The sequence below is a fragment of the Plecotus auritus genome, assembly GCF_963455305.1.
Source record: "Plecotus auritus genome assembly, chromosome: 5".
Lineage (NCBI taxonomy): Eukaryota > Metazoa > Chordata > Mammalia > Chiroptera > Vespertilionidae > Plecotus > Plecotus auritus.
This window is the reverse complement of record NC_137776.1, coordinates 145,450,404-145,466,917: the sequence shown is the minus strand read 5'-3', so window position 1 is coordinate 145,466,917 and position 16,514 is coordinate 145,450,404. Positions and strand designations below refer to the sequence as shown.

Below are 16,514 nucleotides of genomic sequence, written 5' to 3'. Positions count from 1 at the left end.
CCACCGTGTCTATAATTTGCTTCCAAATTTTCAGAAAAAAAAAACAACACATATACAAATATATCTATACATATATATGTGCATATGTGTGTGCATAGATGGAAGAGAGAGAATATGATCACGTAAGTATGGAAAATGTAAATGTTTACATTTGGAGAATCTTGGAAGCGCATATAGGAATGCTTCATAACATTTTTGCAATTAAAAAATTTTTCAGAATTAAAAAGGAAAAATAACTAAATGGGCCTGAGCTTTTTGAGGAAGGAGCTGGAGAAGGAACAGAATGAACCCAATCTCCTCTGCTCCCTCATCCCCAACACTGAGGAAGCATTGTACTGCCCTGGGTTTCCCTGGAAGCTACTGTGGGAGACCCTGCAGTGAGCTCCCTGAGGGTACCACTATATCTCCAAATGTCCAGAGTCTAGTGCAGGGTTTGACATATACAAGATATGGACAATGAATGAATGGACTTAAAGAAATAGCTGAAAGCAATTGTGGGCAAACCCTAATCTATGGTACTCTATCTGCAAAGCTGGTGGCCCTGTGGCCCTCTTGCATAAGTGGCTGGGTGTGAATAAAGGGCAGGAGGCATCAGAATGAACAGTCAGATGCGGTTCTTCCCTGGGGTGTTCCCTTGGACTGAGGAGGCAGGGGAACTGAGCATGTCCTCTAGGGCTGGCCTGAAACGACCTGCTCCTCTGGACTGGCTGAGGGAGGGCATACATCCCAGGCACTGTGTGTCCCAGCATCCAAGGTCTCTGTTGGATCCTGCATAAGCTATTTAATGCACTGAGATAAGAAGAGATGTAGAACAAGATCCCCCAAGATAACATTAAGGATTGAATAGCTCCATATTCGGTAAATCCTTCATCATGAACACAGTATCTGGTTACATTCTGTTCTTACTTCCCAAACCAAGCAGTGCTTGGTGTTTCAAATTCATATTGACTATGCACATGAGGTCTGAAATTGGAATCATTTTAATTACTAAAGTTCTAGAAAGTTTCAGAAAAGTTACTTAACAGAGAAAAAAAACATGACATTGCTTCAAAAACTCAGCTAATTCAGGAACATCATAACAGATTGCTTTACAAAAAAGCATTTAATTATGAGTAGAGATGAAGGGGGAAACAATTACAATCCACAGACCACCAGAGTGTAAGTATTAGGGCAAGTTCCTATAGCCCACAGAAAATTGCGATCTATGACAAGTGGGCTTTTTCTAACCACCACCAAGATATGATTTCACAATCATGAATACTGTGTGATAATATTCCAGAAAAAAAAAATTTAAACATGGTGAACCATGGTATATAACAGAGGGCAGGACTTCAAACTGCAAACTTAATTTACATATTAATTCAAATAGGAACCTCTTTGCTTTAATAAAGGAATACAATTTTCAAGGAATCTCTAGGTGGGATTGCTACACTCACTGGTAGGGGCTTGTTCACCAATTTATTTGAAAATAAACTCATATGACAAACCCCAATCCTAATGGGGGGAGGGGGGAGGAAATCCCTTCCTATTCAGTAATAATAAAGTGAGCTCACAGAGGAATGGGGGCAGGTTGGTAGAGCTACTCTCTCTTCCTCTTTACTGGCCACATTGGGGGCCAAAGAGTTCTCTGTCAAGAGTCCATCCATTCCTCTAACTTATGGACAGATATTCAACTCACCTCAGAGTTTTCATTGCCAGTTACTAGTTTATTTCTCCCTAATTCCCTTCAAGCTTCCTATTGCCCAGGTCAAAGCTGTTCCACTTCTCTGAAATGGAATGGGAGGACCTGGACATATTTCACTCCTTCTAGGTTCTCCTAGGAACATGCTGTCTGTAAAACCCAAAAGGACTCGGACTAAAGATATATAAGAAAGCATGTAAGAAAGACAGCTGCTGAGCCCCCAAGAGTAGGAGGCAGCTCCTTCCCTGCTGTGCTCCGCATCCCTCTTATCCCAGACATGGTCTAGTCCGTGGGCTGCCAATGGCATGGCTCTACCAATGCCAGCTGTGACTGCAAGGATTCGTGGTGACCTAAGGGCTCATCTGAGGATTTGAGGAGAGACCCGTCCATAGAGTTCAGACAGAGCTTCAGATCTGTTATGTAAATAGGTAAGATAGTGTGTGGTATTCTTAATATTTCATACTTCTCAGTCAATGTCTATCTCTCCCCCAACACATTTCTTCTCATTTCTCCTTGAGAACCCATACTTCTGATTCTCTTGGGCTGTTCTACAACTGGAATAATAATGGCACTGCAGGAAAAAACAAGCCATTGTCTATTTTTGTCTGAAGAAGAAACAAAGACACTGGACCAAAGGAGAGTATGATAGCTCTTGACATTTGAGTCTTCGTGCTGGTCATCAGCTCCTAGTATGATATTACCAATGAAAAATGCAGAAGCTTTGCCTGTTGGTCCCCACCCAACTGGTTCTTCTTACCTTTGGTTCCATTGAAATGAAACTGTGGGTTCCTCTGCTCGAGAGAACTGACCTTTTAATCGTCCTGCTATGGTAGAAGTGGTAATAGTCCTTCAGGGCCCCGATCTGCAAAGACAGTGGGGAAAGAACAAAAGAAAGAGAGTCAGTGTATGAAGTCCACTGTTGTCCTGTTTTTCATTCAAATAAGAACACAGACCAAAAAAAGGTCCATCAATTATACAGTTGCCTGCTCTGCTTCAATGTTACTTGAACCTTGGTGATCACCTTTCAGAAGGACATGTGATATGAAGTGGGGTGTCCTTGAGGCAGTGACTGCGGAACTAAAGATTATAATGGGGCAGCTTAGCCTCTCCCTATATCCCTCTTAATGTTTAATTTATATGCAGCATTTTAAGTAATTCTACATCAATCTATATCCAAATGTGGGAAAGAGAAAAAGTCCAATAGCTATCTGGTTATAAAAAACACACGGCATTCTGTTTGCTCGAGAAATGTACAATGAAGGACCTTGTTAGATTATTTATATCATTAATTTAAAACAAGTCCTAAGCAGTTGATCATTCACAAAGAAAACACTACTTCGTTTGTTTCCTGAGTTCAGTAGACAGCAGTTTTTCATTTACTGCAAAACTAAAAGTTGAATGGCAATTTCTTAAACAAAACAAAGATCATATATCCTACCAATCAACCAAGTTTCCTGTGTAAAAATAGTTCAATCCACTTGATCTCAACCATTGCTTTAACAAATGAGTCTTCTTATCTGTTCACCCCCTTCTTTAGTTAAAAACAGTTAGTTCTGTTTAGGATAGTTTTTAAAGTAAGTCCTAGTCCACTTTAGAAAAACAAATGAATGAAACCTCAAACAATCATATTCTCTTGGCAGATTGTAAACTGTGGATCACATCATGGAAATTGAACAAGTACAACAAATGCAGGCAGGAGACCTGGGTTCTAGGTCCAGCTGACACTTGCCAGAGGTGGCTTCTTGGCTAAGTCACATATACTTAGTGCGTCTCAAGTTTTCATTTCTATAACATTGGACTTTGGGCTCGTTAATTTCTAAGATGACTGCAGCTCTCAAAATCCCTTCTTTGACACTGACACTTTCCTTGCTTTGGGCAAATACATTAAGTGGCTCTTTCTCCAGAACGTCATGGCTTTGCCCTAAAAGAATGTCCATGATGTTTTCTAATTGGGACAATTCAAAAGTGGGGCTTTCTTAGTTGAAGAAAAAAGTCATTGGTCCCTCTTAATTTTTCTTATTCCCATCTTTATTTCTTATTCCCATCTTTCCATCACATTCTTAGTCCACCCATCCCTTTACTATAAGGATGATCAACCTAATCTCTATGCCATTTAAGAGCCATCTCCTCACTGGGACTTTATGCACTAGTTGAAGGTCCCTAGTCCTCATTAATTTTGAAGGTCTGAAGCCTCCCATTTTTTTTCTTCAAGTGGACCCTGCCCAGATGTACACAGAAAAGATCCTGGGCTCTGATAACAAACGTGGACCAAAGACAAGGAAATCCCAGCTGAAGCCTCTGATCTCGGTAATCGTGGGCTCTGAATCAGCAGCAACAATGAGGAAGTGGGCAGTGATGCCAGCCCTCGTCTCCAGGTGTTTCAAGGAGGGATTTAGAGGCCAACATTAAGATTCCAGAGGACTAAGGGTAGCATTCAAGGAGGGCACGTAATACTTCATAAGAAAATCTTAAAATCCCAAGAAGCTTAGAGTTTTCACCTCACGTAGCTTTTGTCAAGAGTGTTCCTTGGGAAAATACTGTAGTTCTTGTGGAAAGGAACTTAGACTCGCTGAGGAAGAGCCTTACACAAAACCTACCACCAGCGTGAAAATTGCCAGTGTGTTGAATGTCCACTCAAGTATCATGGAACTTCTCTGATTATGGAAAAATGAATGAATTCAACATAACTATTAAGCATGAACTATGGATGAAATACACCCCAAAGATATATTCAGATCATTGTGGCCTCGTTGGTACGAGCTAGAATCCTAATGTCATGTGTAGGACAATAGAAGATGGGACCCTTGTCCTGACTTAACTTGCCCTGGGAGCTTGGATACACCACTTATTTGCTTTGGGCCATGGTTTCCTCCAATGTAAAACAAGGACACAGGAGATGTAGTGGACAGAGACTAGGTGTCAGAGTCAAACAGGGGATAATAATGTTTATGGGTTCGTGTAGTTACAAGGACTGAATGTTGTAACAGGTGAACTGCCTGGTCAAGTTGTTGCCTGGAAAAGAGTAAATGAGAGGTTATATTGTCCTACTCTGTCCACAAGGGCCTGCATGATCTGGTCCAGCCTCCCTTTCTAACCTCCCCTCAAATCATACCTGCTCCCAAAGCTCTGGACTCTGCCACGCTTGCCCTTCTCAGTCCCTGGACTTGTCATACCAGTTGCTTCCTCTACCTACAGAACCCTCTTCTACCTCCACCTTCTCCACCTCGCTTCCTCTTCCGCATCCTTTATGTCTCACCTTAAGTAGGAAGTCTTCAAAACTCCCCAGACCAGGTCAGATCCCTTTATTATTTCATCTCACAGATCACTGTAGTTACACTGTGATTGGCACAATTATTTATTTAATGTCTGTGTCCCTAACTGCACACTCCAGTGAGGCAGGGACACATCTGTTTTGTTTACCATTTTGTTCCCAGCTCCTAATTCATGGCTTGATACACAGTAGGTTCAGAAAAAAAAGATGGCTGAATGAATGACATGAAAATCAGATTCCTTGAATTGCTAAAACTGCATACATTAGAGCTGTGTGAGATTCAAAATCTCTGGTATGAGTTTCACAGAACTAAGGTTAACTTTGGCAAAAATGGTTGAATTTTACCCCTAACTAAAGTACCAACTCTTCCAGGCTTATTGTTCTGAAGGTTTTAGGTTGAGACATCTCTATGCTTTGGCTTTCTTTCTTCCTTTTTTTTGTTTGTTTTTTGTTTTTGTTTGTTTTTCCAAGACAATAGCTAAGGAATAGTGTGCATTAATTAGTTCAATTATTCTATCTCATCCAAACAAAATAATCTGTCACCTCCCAGGATTTTATATATATATATATATATATATATATATATATATATACACACACACACACACACACACACACACACACACACATTATATATATACACATTATATACACACACACACACACACACACATATATATATATAAAAGCATGTTTATTTCTCTTATCTATTCATCTATTAATATGCATATGCCTTATTGGCAAGAATTGTATCTTTGATATTCTTTCAACAGCACTGAGCATGCTGAGGGCATTTAATAAACATTAAGAAGAAAAATGTCATAACAGGTTGGAAGTTACTCAAAAGAAAGACAGTGTATGGAAACAAAGCAGTAATATTATCTATAAGAAGGCATTCCATCTAGCTCCTCCATGTAAAACAAAAAGATGAATGTGTTTATATGTTACACAATAGCAACGAGGACTAGAATAAGAAGCAATATATATAACTAACTTAGGAATATTTTATAAATAAATCAGGAACCATAGGAATATCCTATCTAATAAAGAAGGAATATGCAAATTGACCATCATGCCGTGACAAAGCTGGTGGCGCCCATAGCCACAAGATGGCGGCGCCCAGTCCCCTCAGCCTCCCGGAATTCCCTAGTCATTTCAGCCCCGCCGGTGGGGGGAGGGGGGGGAGGTGACAGGCGTGTGGTGTGGCTGGACCCGCCCTCAGCCTCCCAGCCACACCCAGGGTTGGGCCGAGGTGCAGGCAAGCCTCAGATGGCAGCTGCCCAGTCACCCAGGGCCACTGGAGGCTCAGGTAACCAGGACTGGCCAAGGCTTGTGCTGCTGGCAGGGGCAACAACAGAGGTGTGATGGGGGCGTCGCCTTTCCCTGATCGCCGAGTCACCTCCCACCCCTGAGGGCTCCCAGACTGTGAGAGGGGGCAGGCCAGGCTGAGGGACCCCCAACTCCAGTGCATGAATTTTCATGCACCAGGCCTCTAGTATGAAGTATAAAATCAATAGCAGATAAATCAAAGCTCAACCTTTTCCTTAACACCACATAAAGGAAGGAGAATAATTCCTTCTGTCTTGGCCCTCTTAAGCTCCTCTTCTGTACAACGACACACAGACACTCTTATCTGCCTAGCAACACAGCTCTATTCACAATACTAAGTTGATGAATTTCATCTTTCATTCCCAGTCCTGTCAAGTTTTTGTGCTATTTCTCCTTTAATGGTAGTCCCTCAGCCTTGTACCCAAACTTTTCACTACCCTTTCTCAAACCAAATCATGTTCTTAGGTAAGTCTTTTTAATAAACTATTTTATACTAAGGTGTAAATGACTGGTAAGACTCAATGTCTTAGTTCTTCCAGAGACAACTACAGTTGATCAGAAAATTAAAACGTCAGCCAAATAAATGAGTCTATGGTGCACATAATTTCAAAAAACAACCATTGGAGGGTTTGGGTTGTTTTTGTTTTGTTTTTTGTTTTTTCCTGGCAGCAGAAAAGAACCTTTCTCATGTCCCTAAATGCTTTTCTTAAAAGCAAGCTTCTGACTTCTGAGCAGAGGGCGAGGAGCCAGAAGATCCACATTTGCACTGGCTTTGCCCCTGATGAGGAGCTGTGTGGCTTTTCAGAATTCATTCACCACCAACAGTCTGTCCTGTGCTTGCAGTTAAAACCATCACCAGTCTAATGACTCCAGGCATAAACCAATATATATTTCTATAAGGTGACCAACCGTGCCAGTTTGCTCAGGAATGAGGTGTTCTCAGAGATACAGGACTTTTCATTGCTTTAATTGGGGCAGTCCCAGGCAAACTGGGACATTTAATCACCCTGGTTATAAAGTGCCAAGGTCATGGGCACTCTGGCCACCTCGACGAACCTGTCAGTTTTCTCGGGCTGCTTGTCTGCCCTCTGTTCCCCCTTACCCTCTCCAATTTAAAGTTGTCTCCAAATTCTGACTCCTTTTTAAAAAGTTATTTACCTCCAACCTACAGCCATTTTTTTTTAAACGGAAAATATCTAAATGAACATCTTACAAAAAAAGATATACAGATGGCCAATAAGCACATGAAAAGACACTCAAATGCAAACTAAAATCAGAATTGCATTATATACACCAGAATGCCTAAATTTAAAAGACTCACAGTACCGAGTTCTAATGAGATTGTGGTGCATTGGGGCTCTCATACTTTGCTAGTGGGAGTGTAAAATGGTCCGACGCCTTTGGGAAATCATTTGATGATTTCTTATGAAGCACGCCATCCTCCTCATGACTCACATTTCATTTCAAAGTATTCACCTCAAGGAAATGAAAACCTATTTCCAAACAAAAACTCAGATACAAATATTTATAGCAGCTTCCTTAATAGCAGCCCCAAACTAGAAACAATGCAAATGTCCATCAACATTTAATGCATAAATAATGCATAAATAATGGTATATCCATGTAATTGAGTGCCCAGCAATAAAAAGGAAGAAACTACTGATATTTATAAAATGAATAAATTTCAAATCATCATTCTGAAACACCAAAAAAGTTCATACTGTCTGCCATTGCTGGTGTTGCCCAATGGTTAAAGCACCAGCCCGTTCACTGAAGGGCCATGGTTTGTTTTTTGCTATTGTTGTTTTTTCCCTAGAGGCCATGGTTTGATTCTCAGTCAAGGGCATGTACTTGGATTGTAGGTTCGACCCCAGCCCTAGTTCGATCTCATGCACCCCATAGGATGTGTGAGAGGCAACCAATGGATGTGTCTCTCTCACATTGATGATTCTCTCTATCTCTCTCTCCACCCCCCTCCCTTCCACTCTCTGAAAAGAAATGGAAAAGATATCATTGAGTGAGGATTAACAACAACAAAAGTACATACTGTCTGATTCCACTGATATGAAATTCTAGGACAGTTAATCAACAGGGACAGGAAACAGATCAGTGATAACCTGGGTATGGAGTGGGGACTGACTGGGAGAAGCCTGGAGAAACTCGGGAGTGTTGGTAATATTCTACATCTTGACTGTGGTGGTAATTATATCGGACGTAAGTGCTTAGGTATGCTGGAACCAGCTCATCATAGGCTCGCGAGATCCAATCACATCTTTTCCCAACACCCTATTCTGTGATATCATGTTGATCACTTGAAATCAACAATGATGGAAGCACTTACACATCAGGAAAAATCTGCAAAAGCTACAAATTAGGACTTCTTATTTTCCCTGAAGAGTCAGTTGTTTAGTATTTATCAGCACACCACGGCGTATATGCATTTGTCAACACTCAGCCAACCTTACACAAAAATGGCTGCATTGGGGGGTATGTAAGTTACATCTCAATAACAATGATTTTAACAGTTATAAATTCCCCTCTTCTGATTTCTGGAGCTCTCCCAGCTGTAGGATGACTTGGAGATTGGAAAATGCAAGAACCCAGTTTCCTGAGGCTGTGATTTATCCTCCAGCTCCCACTTCCTCACACCGTCTCAGGTGAAGGAAGAACCAAGTCACCAAGACCACTGTTCTGGCTGACCAACCTCTTTCCAACCCCAAGTTGACAAGTTCAAAACTTCCACTTGTCAAATCCATAGAGAAAGAGGGTTACAGAGGCAACGGAGTGGGGGGAGGGGAGGAGGATATACTGCTTTCCCTTCATTAAAGTGATAATGTGTTCCCTGGAGAATGTTAAAGCAACTGTAATTATTTGCCTTCTGTGTTACAGACTTTGTAACGTTCAAAGGAAAACCAAAGGGAAGGTGGCCTTGACTGCTTTCCACAAGGTCACCAAGCATAATCCCAACCTCAGGGCCTTTGCACCTGCTGTCCTTCTGCCTGAAATGCTCTTCCAGAAATCTCTATGACTCACTTCCTCGCTGCTTTCAGGCCTTGCCTCAGAGGCCCCCTTCTCAGGGAGGCCTTCTCTGACCATCCAATTGTCAGTAGCCACCACCACCCTTTCTGCCAAATCCCATCCCCCTTGATTTATTTTTCTCCTTAACACACGTCATCACTTAACATATTACATATTCTCTTTATTCATCCTATTTATTGTTTATCTTCTCTCACTAGATTGTAACTCCATAAGGGCAGAGATTTCTGTTTCATTTACTTCTAGATTAGCCTGAGTTCCTATTAACAGAGCCAGGCTTACCCAATAAATGTGCAGAATAAATGAATAAGTGAGAGGCCCTGCCCTTGGAAAAAATCAAAGCAACAGTGAGCATGTCTCCAAACGTTAGGGAGTGTTTCTTGCTCATCTCTTCATAACTCTTCCTGTGATATAACATTGGCATATAATGTAACACATGCTTTATGCTTAATAAATGCTGAATGAATGAATGAAATCATCACATGTAAATATATCTCAAAACTGACAATTTACCACCAATAACCATATAAATCACCAAAATTTGCTTTTATTTTTTTTAGTTCCCTCCTTGGTTCCATCATAGTCTATGACCTCTTGGAATCACTGAACTAAAGTGGTGTTTATAATAAAGATGCTCTAACAAGGTTATTGAAGTAGTTTTAAAGTGTTAAAGGATACGGCAAGGAAATGCAGAGGCCTGAGGAACTGCTACCATTTGTGGAGCACAAACTCAATGCCAGGCATTACTGCACTGCATCCTCACAACAGTATGAAGCAGGTGTCACTGTTGCCATTTTATATGCAAGAAAGCAGACATTCACAAGGTTTAAGAATTTGCCCTGGGCCACACAGCTAGTAAAGGAGGAGACTCAGGTTGATTCCAGATGGTCTACCTCCAGAGCATATGTTCTTAAGGACTCTAAAGATGCTTAAAACAAATAGTTTCTCAGGAAGAACTTAAATCCACAGCTACCTAGACGTCAATTACCCAAAAGACGATTCTCCTAAGAGTTGTACGTGGGGGCTGTTTTCTAGGGATATTTCTGTCTACCTTCAGCAGATGCAAAAAAAAAAAAAATGAAAGTGTTGACAAGTACTTGGGAGAGCTCATTCCTGCCCTCATAGGGCAAGAAACCTGGACTCTATTTCCAGTTCTACCACTGACCCCAGGGAATTTACATTAATAAATTCATGTTAGTGCGACAGTGTCTTTAAGGTAACCTTCACTGTGAAGTTCAAGGGGCATTATAAGTTAAACAAGTGTAACATCTGGCACCAAACACCACAGAAGGTATTGAACTGGGCCATGGAATACCACAAAATGAGAAAGACCTTCCTTAGACTTTAGTTTCACGTCAGCTGCTCAGAGAATACCTGTGATTTCTTTCTAAATTCCTTCAGGTTCAGGCTCAGCATTTGAGCTCTTTAGAGGATGGCATTAGAGTCCAGGAACTCAGAGCAAAAGCACTACAATAATTTTGTTAAATCAGGATGCTGATGAAAAAAATATATCATCTCTATGATATCAAAGGCAACTTGCAAAGATAGGAGGGATGTGGCAGGTTGAATAATGGCTTCCAGAAATGTTCACATTTTCATCCCCAGAATCTTACATTACATGGTGAAAGAGACTTTTCAGTTGTGATGAAATCAAGGATTCTGAGATACGGAGGTTATCCTGGATTATCTGAGTGGCCCCCGTGTAATCAATGACAAGGATCCTTACAGGAGGGAGGGAGCAAAGTCGGAGCAGATGTGATGGCAGAAGCAGAGATCAGAGAGAGAGAAAGAGATTTTTAAAAGCTGTGCTGCTGGCTCTGATTGATGGAAGAAGGGGCCACAAACCAAGGAGTGCAGGCGTGCTCTGGGAGCCGGAGAAAGCAAGCCAATGAAGTCTCCTCTAGAATCTCCAGAGGGAACACAGCCTTGCCAACACCTTGATTCTTAGGTTAGGACTTCTGGCCTCCTGTACCATAAGGTCATAAATGTGTGTTGTTTTAAGCCACTAAGTTTGTAGTTATTTGTTAGAGAAGTACTAGTAATAGGAAACTAAAACAAGGTAGAATTTGTTCCGCAGTAAACATCTATGAGAAGCAAAGGAAATGAAACTATCTGTATTTGAAGCCTCATTATTTTTAATAATGTTAGGGATCTCGGGGTATTCAGTTACCAATTTCCAAATAGCTATATCAATATAATAATCATGTTTAATATTGGCCAGGCACTCTGCTAAGTACCTGTTAGCATTATCTTGTTGATCTTGCTAAACAAGATTATCTTGCTTAATCCTCAAACGAAATTGAAGTCCAAGATGGAGCAACTTGCCCAGCAAATCAAATGGCTTGTCTATTCAAAGCCAGTATGTAATTAATACCGTAAAATACCAAAGCTACCACTTGATGCCTTCTGGCGGCATTATATCTAATCTTTCCAACAACCCTGCAAATGAAGAAGTTATTCTAATTTCATAGACAAGGAAACTGAGTCTAAAGCTGAGAGTGGTTAAGTAATATGCCAGTGTCAGGATCAGGATTTGAAACCAGGTCTATCTGACTTTAAAAATCTAAGCTTTTTCCAGTCACAGCACTTTGATTTTATTTAAAAGTTATTCAAAGGGTTTTGTAGTGCCACATGGGATTCTATTGGCACACTCAAATATCCTCACCACATTCTGCTTTCTTCTCTCACCAATATGAGGACTTATTACTTTATTCTAAAGCTACCTGATCGGCAGAATGTAGGAGAATCTAGGTCCCATCGTTCATTTTAAAAGCAGGGAGTCAAAAACATCTTGACTACAATTTCTAAGAGAGCAAGAAACAGGTACAACAATTTCACTAAGGAAACATAAAACACAGAGACAGGGAGGTTGTCCTGGATTATATAGGTGGCTCCAGTGTAATCACTGAATTTTAAGCAGCGGATTTTCCCAGGGTCCTGTGAAAAATCTACATAGCCTGCCCCATCTCATGAGACATGAGATTTGGCTCAAAGCGAACCGTAGAATCTCAGAGTTGGAAAAGCCAAAAACAGGAATTTAATCTTATTTTCCCTACTGGATGCAAAAATCCACTCTTCAAACTGGCGAAGAGCACTCATTTTCTAGGGCAGCCCATTTGTTAGAAACGTCTCCCCGGTCATTAGTCCAAGGCCACTCACTACTCCTGGTCTGGCCAGTGGAGACAACCCATGTCATGCCAGACAGCCAACAGCTCCCTTCTGGGGCTTCCCTGTTCTCGGCTGAACATGCAAATGTTTCCATTCTGTTCTCGTGTGACAAGGCTTCACGGAGTTGCTTCCCCTAGATAAACCAATATCTGTAATGTCTCCCCAGAAAACGTGGGACCTAGGACACAACACTTCTCCACTCCAGGAATGATGGAGCCTATGACCCCATGATCTCCTTTGGCAATATACTTCTAATGGAAATAACTTAACAGTGACAAAAATTTAGCAGGTTGAACTTGGCTGACTAAAAAGTCCTCAGAAACCCTTTTTAAGTTGGTTGGTTCTTCTCCAGCCTATATTTTAATATATTAAATGTGATAGAAATTTACATTGCTGTTGAATGTCATTTTCTATATTCTACTCGATGCTTTTATAGCCTGCCTAGACATTAATTTATTGAGTGTGTACTATGTGCCAAGCGCTGATCCAAAGATACTGCAGAAAAAGTGAACAAAACAAGGTCCCTGCTAACATGGAGATAATGTTCTGACTTGATTTCGACAACCCCTCCTGGTACCAACTGCAAGTTTAAAATTTACACCTTCTCTCCTGAGGCAGATGGTTTCTCCCAAGGGCACTCAAGTAATTTTTCATATTAATATATTACAGATAAGGATTGGGTTAAACATTCAACATAGAATATGTTCGTAACATTCATTTAAGAATGAACTGTAAATGGCATTAGGCTTTGATTTGCTTCAATCCATTTTTGTCCAAAATGAATAATTATGTCCTTAATGTAAAATAATCCTTCTACTCTATTCCTCAGATAAGAACATTTATTACTGCTATTTATAGTCAGCTATTCTTTTAAAAAGTTTTTCAAAAGCCATCTGTAAGTAATTTCTGGAGAAACTAAAAAAAAAAAATTATTGTTTAATATTTAAACTATTCCCCCTGCTTGTAAGACACACACACACACACACACAGAATAGAATCCAAGAGAGGCTGAGAGACAGAACACACAGCCTACATGGAGGTCTGTGTTCTTGTCATTACTGATCATCTTAGCAACTTGAAGCATTTCCACGTACATGGAAACAAACAGAAAACAGTGCATATTTTGATTAGTGGAAACATTTTTAGAATTACCTCTGGAATAGAAAATTTCTCTTTAGGTCCAATGGCTCTCAGCCTTTGCTATACATTAGAATTATATGAGGATTTAAAAAATACTAATGCCAGGGCCCCCCATACCTACCATAAAGATTCTAAATCTTAAGGACTGAGTTAAGGTCAGGGCATCAGCATTTTCTTTTAAACAGCTTTCCAGGTGATTCTATGTTCAACCAAGGTGAAAAACCATCCATCTCATTCTGCAGAAATCAAACCATTTACCCTGAATTCTGCAATCTCCATTCAAATATTCCTATCTACTTAATAAGTTTAAATGAGAAAAATCTCTAATTAATTTCATTTGAGCATTAATGTAATGGCCATGTTTTGTTCATCCCTTTAATTATTTCAAAAGTACCACCCCCAAATTTAGAAAAATCTATTTAGCATAACCAGATTCAGAATTTCTAATATTTTATCATACTGGTAAACAGAGGCCATGTTGAGCACTACAGCACTTTAAATGACCTGTTTTATTCTTAAAAAGGAAGATTCTGAACATAAAAATGTTGAGCATTAAGAACATGTAAAAAAGACTTACATGTGCTCAAGACAGTTGACAGCCTTGTCATGTCAGTTAAAAAAAAAAAAAAAAAAAAAAAAAACATAGAAAGAGAAGCTCCCTCATATCTTTGCGAATAGCTGTTTAGAGATACCCTGTTCATTTGTCACCATCCGGGTCTTTCCTGAAGATCATGAGAGTAGAGGATAGTGACCTCGAAACGGGCCCTGATTTGGGGACAAGCAAAGCATCCATGGCCCAATGGCAGAGGGCAAATGCGTGAGCTGTGAAGCCTTGGATCTAGGCAGATGTGAGGTCGGGTCCTATTCCTACGGTTACTGAGGCTCTGCCACTGTGGGAGGCTATTGGGCCTTGTACTAATTAAAGATGTCACAGATACACATCTAGCAGAATAGATAAAATAGAAATGGCAATACCCAGTGATGGTGAGTACCCAGTATGTGAGTTAATGGGACGACTTGGAAACAGTTTGGCAATTTTTAATAAAATTAAACATTCACTTATTGCTATAGTATATGACCCAGAAATCCCAGTCCTAAACAGTTCCCCCAAGAAAAATAAAAACTGACGTTCACACAAAAAACGTATACATGAATTATTTATAGTGGCTTTAGTCACAATCACTGAAAACTGGAAACAGCCCAATATCCTACAACTGGTGAATGGGCAAACAAATTGGTACCTCCACAGGATGGAATGCTACTCATCAATAAAAAGGAATAAATTGTCAATTGATTAATCAGAGATAATCCCAAATTCATTATAACAAGGGAAAGAAGCCAGGCTTAAAAGCTTGCATGCTGTATTATTCCACTTACAGGACATTTAAGAAAAGGCCATAACACAGACCAGAAAATCCATTAGCAGTTGGGGTTCTAGCAAGAGGCTGATTCCAAGGGAGCATTAGAGAATTTTTCCAAGGTGATGGAATTGTTCTACATATTTATTATGGAGGTGGTTCTATGATGACCTGCAGTTTCAAAACTTATAGAACTCTACAGTGAATTTTCCTGTATGAAAGTGTACTGTATGTATGATTACTGAGGTTTATGATGCCTCAATAAATTTGATTCCCTCCTACCCACCCCACTCCCCCCCAAAAAAAATGAGTCCATAAGGAAAAGCCCAGTCATCAAAGTGACTTAACTGGAAAGGTGATACAAATGGAAAAGCCAAAGATTAAAAAGCTGTTTGGATTAAAACATATTTTCAAATTGGCTTCATTCAACTGAGGAGCTTCCCTAAAGCCATAGCAACCACCTCAACATTTGGAATTACACAGTGCAAACAGCTACCCTGAGAATCATTACAATATGTAAAGCTTTCCTTTTATCAAGGAAATGAAGTTATTTCCACGTATCTTAGTAAAGCACTTTCACTCACATGCCACCTTAGCAAGGACAAAATATGACTGAGTATGCTAAGTGATGGAGTTGTCTGAAACTACTGAAAACTCTGAAAACATGGCTGGTAATTCTGAAGCAAAGATGAGAATAGCTCTGAGTCTCTAAGTGCTGCTAATCACACACCTAACAAAGATGCTCTGAAAGTAAGTAAAAATCCATGTCAGTGTTTCTCAAAGTGTGGCCCTGCGACTAGAAGCATCAGACCAGGAGGACCTATGAGCTGAGCAGAAATGCACATTCACGTGCCCCGCCCAACCTGAAGGAGAATCTAGTCACCACCATGCTCAGCCAACTCTCAGTTCAAGAGGTGAGGAAGTGAATGACTTAATGAAGCAACATTTGAAAAAGGATGCAAGCACACTGTTGACTATCTAGACCTGTGCAGTCAAGATAAGTACAAGCCCACCCTTCCGTATACCCATACAATCTACATAATACAAAGGGTTTTAATTCTAGGTTTTACCCTTTTTATAATGCAGTGAGCCCAATCTGTTTAAAATAAAACTGGATTTCAAGTAGAACTGTATCCAAACTCAATTCTAGGAGATAATTTAAAATGTTAATAATGTTCACAGTACTTAGAGAGGGGTAGTTATCTAGGATCGGTTCATTTCATGCCCAAGTGAATAAAATTTCAGAACTAGAATTTCACAGGTGATATACATACTAATAATTGTAACTATTAAAAATTAAAAGTTGTCTTCCACTAAACATTAGGTCCTGCCATATTCTAATTTATGTAGATTATATCTCCTTAGCTTCCGTTTTCCGTATAGAAGGCTCAATAATGATTTGTAAATTTTCAATAAACATCTCAAGCCCTAAGATCATATTTTTATTCCTCTTTTCAAGTAAAATGTTTTGATATCTCAAGAAATGTCTTAGTAGAAAAAGTGTTATTTTCATCCACCTGAATGGGAGTTC

The 16,514-nt window shown here is 40.0% G+C and overlaps 1 protein-coding gene across 4 annotated transcripts in view; it reads right to left on the bottom strand.

Annotated features, from left to right (window-relative positions):
* The window catches only part of PCSK5 (proprotein convertase subtilisin/kexin type 5), a gene marked incomplete at its 3' end in the record, with an annotated part of 433,646 nt that overhangs the window by 395,410 nt on the left and 21,722 nt on the right, over positions 1 to 16,514 (bottom strand). For all 4 annotated transcript variants that reach the window (XM_080668429.1, XM_080668430.1, XM_080668431.1 and 1 more), the window contains exon 2: positions 2,439 to 2,543. In XM_080668429.1, the coding sequence (XP_080524555.1) occupies positions 2,439 to 2,543 (105 nt within the window). The remainder of the gene's footprint in view (positions 1 to 2,438; positions 2,544 to 16,514) is intronic.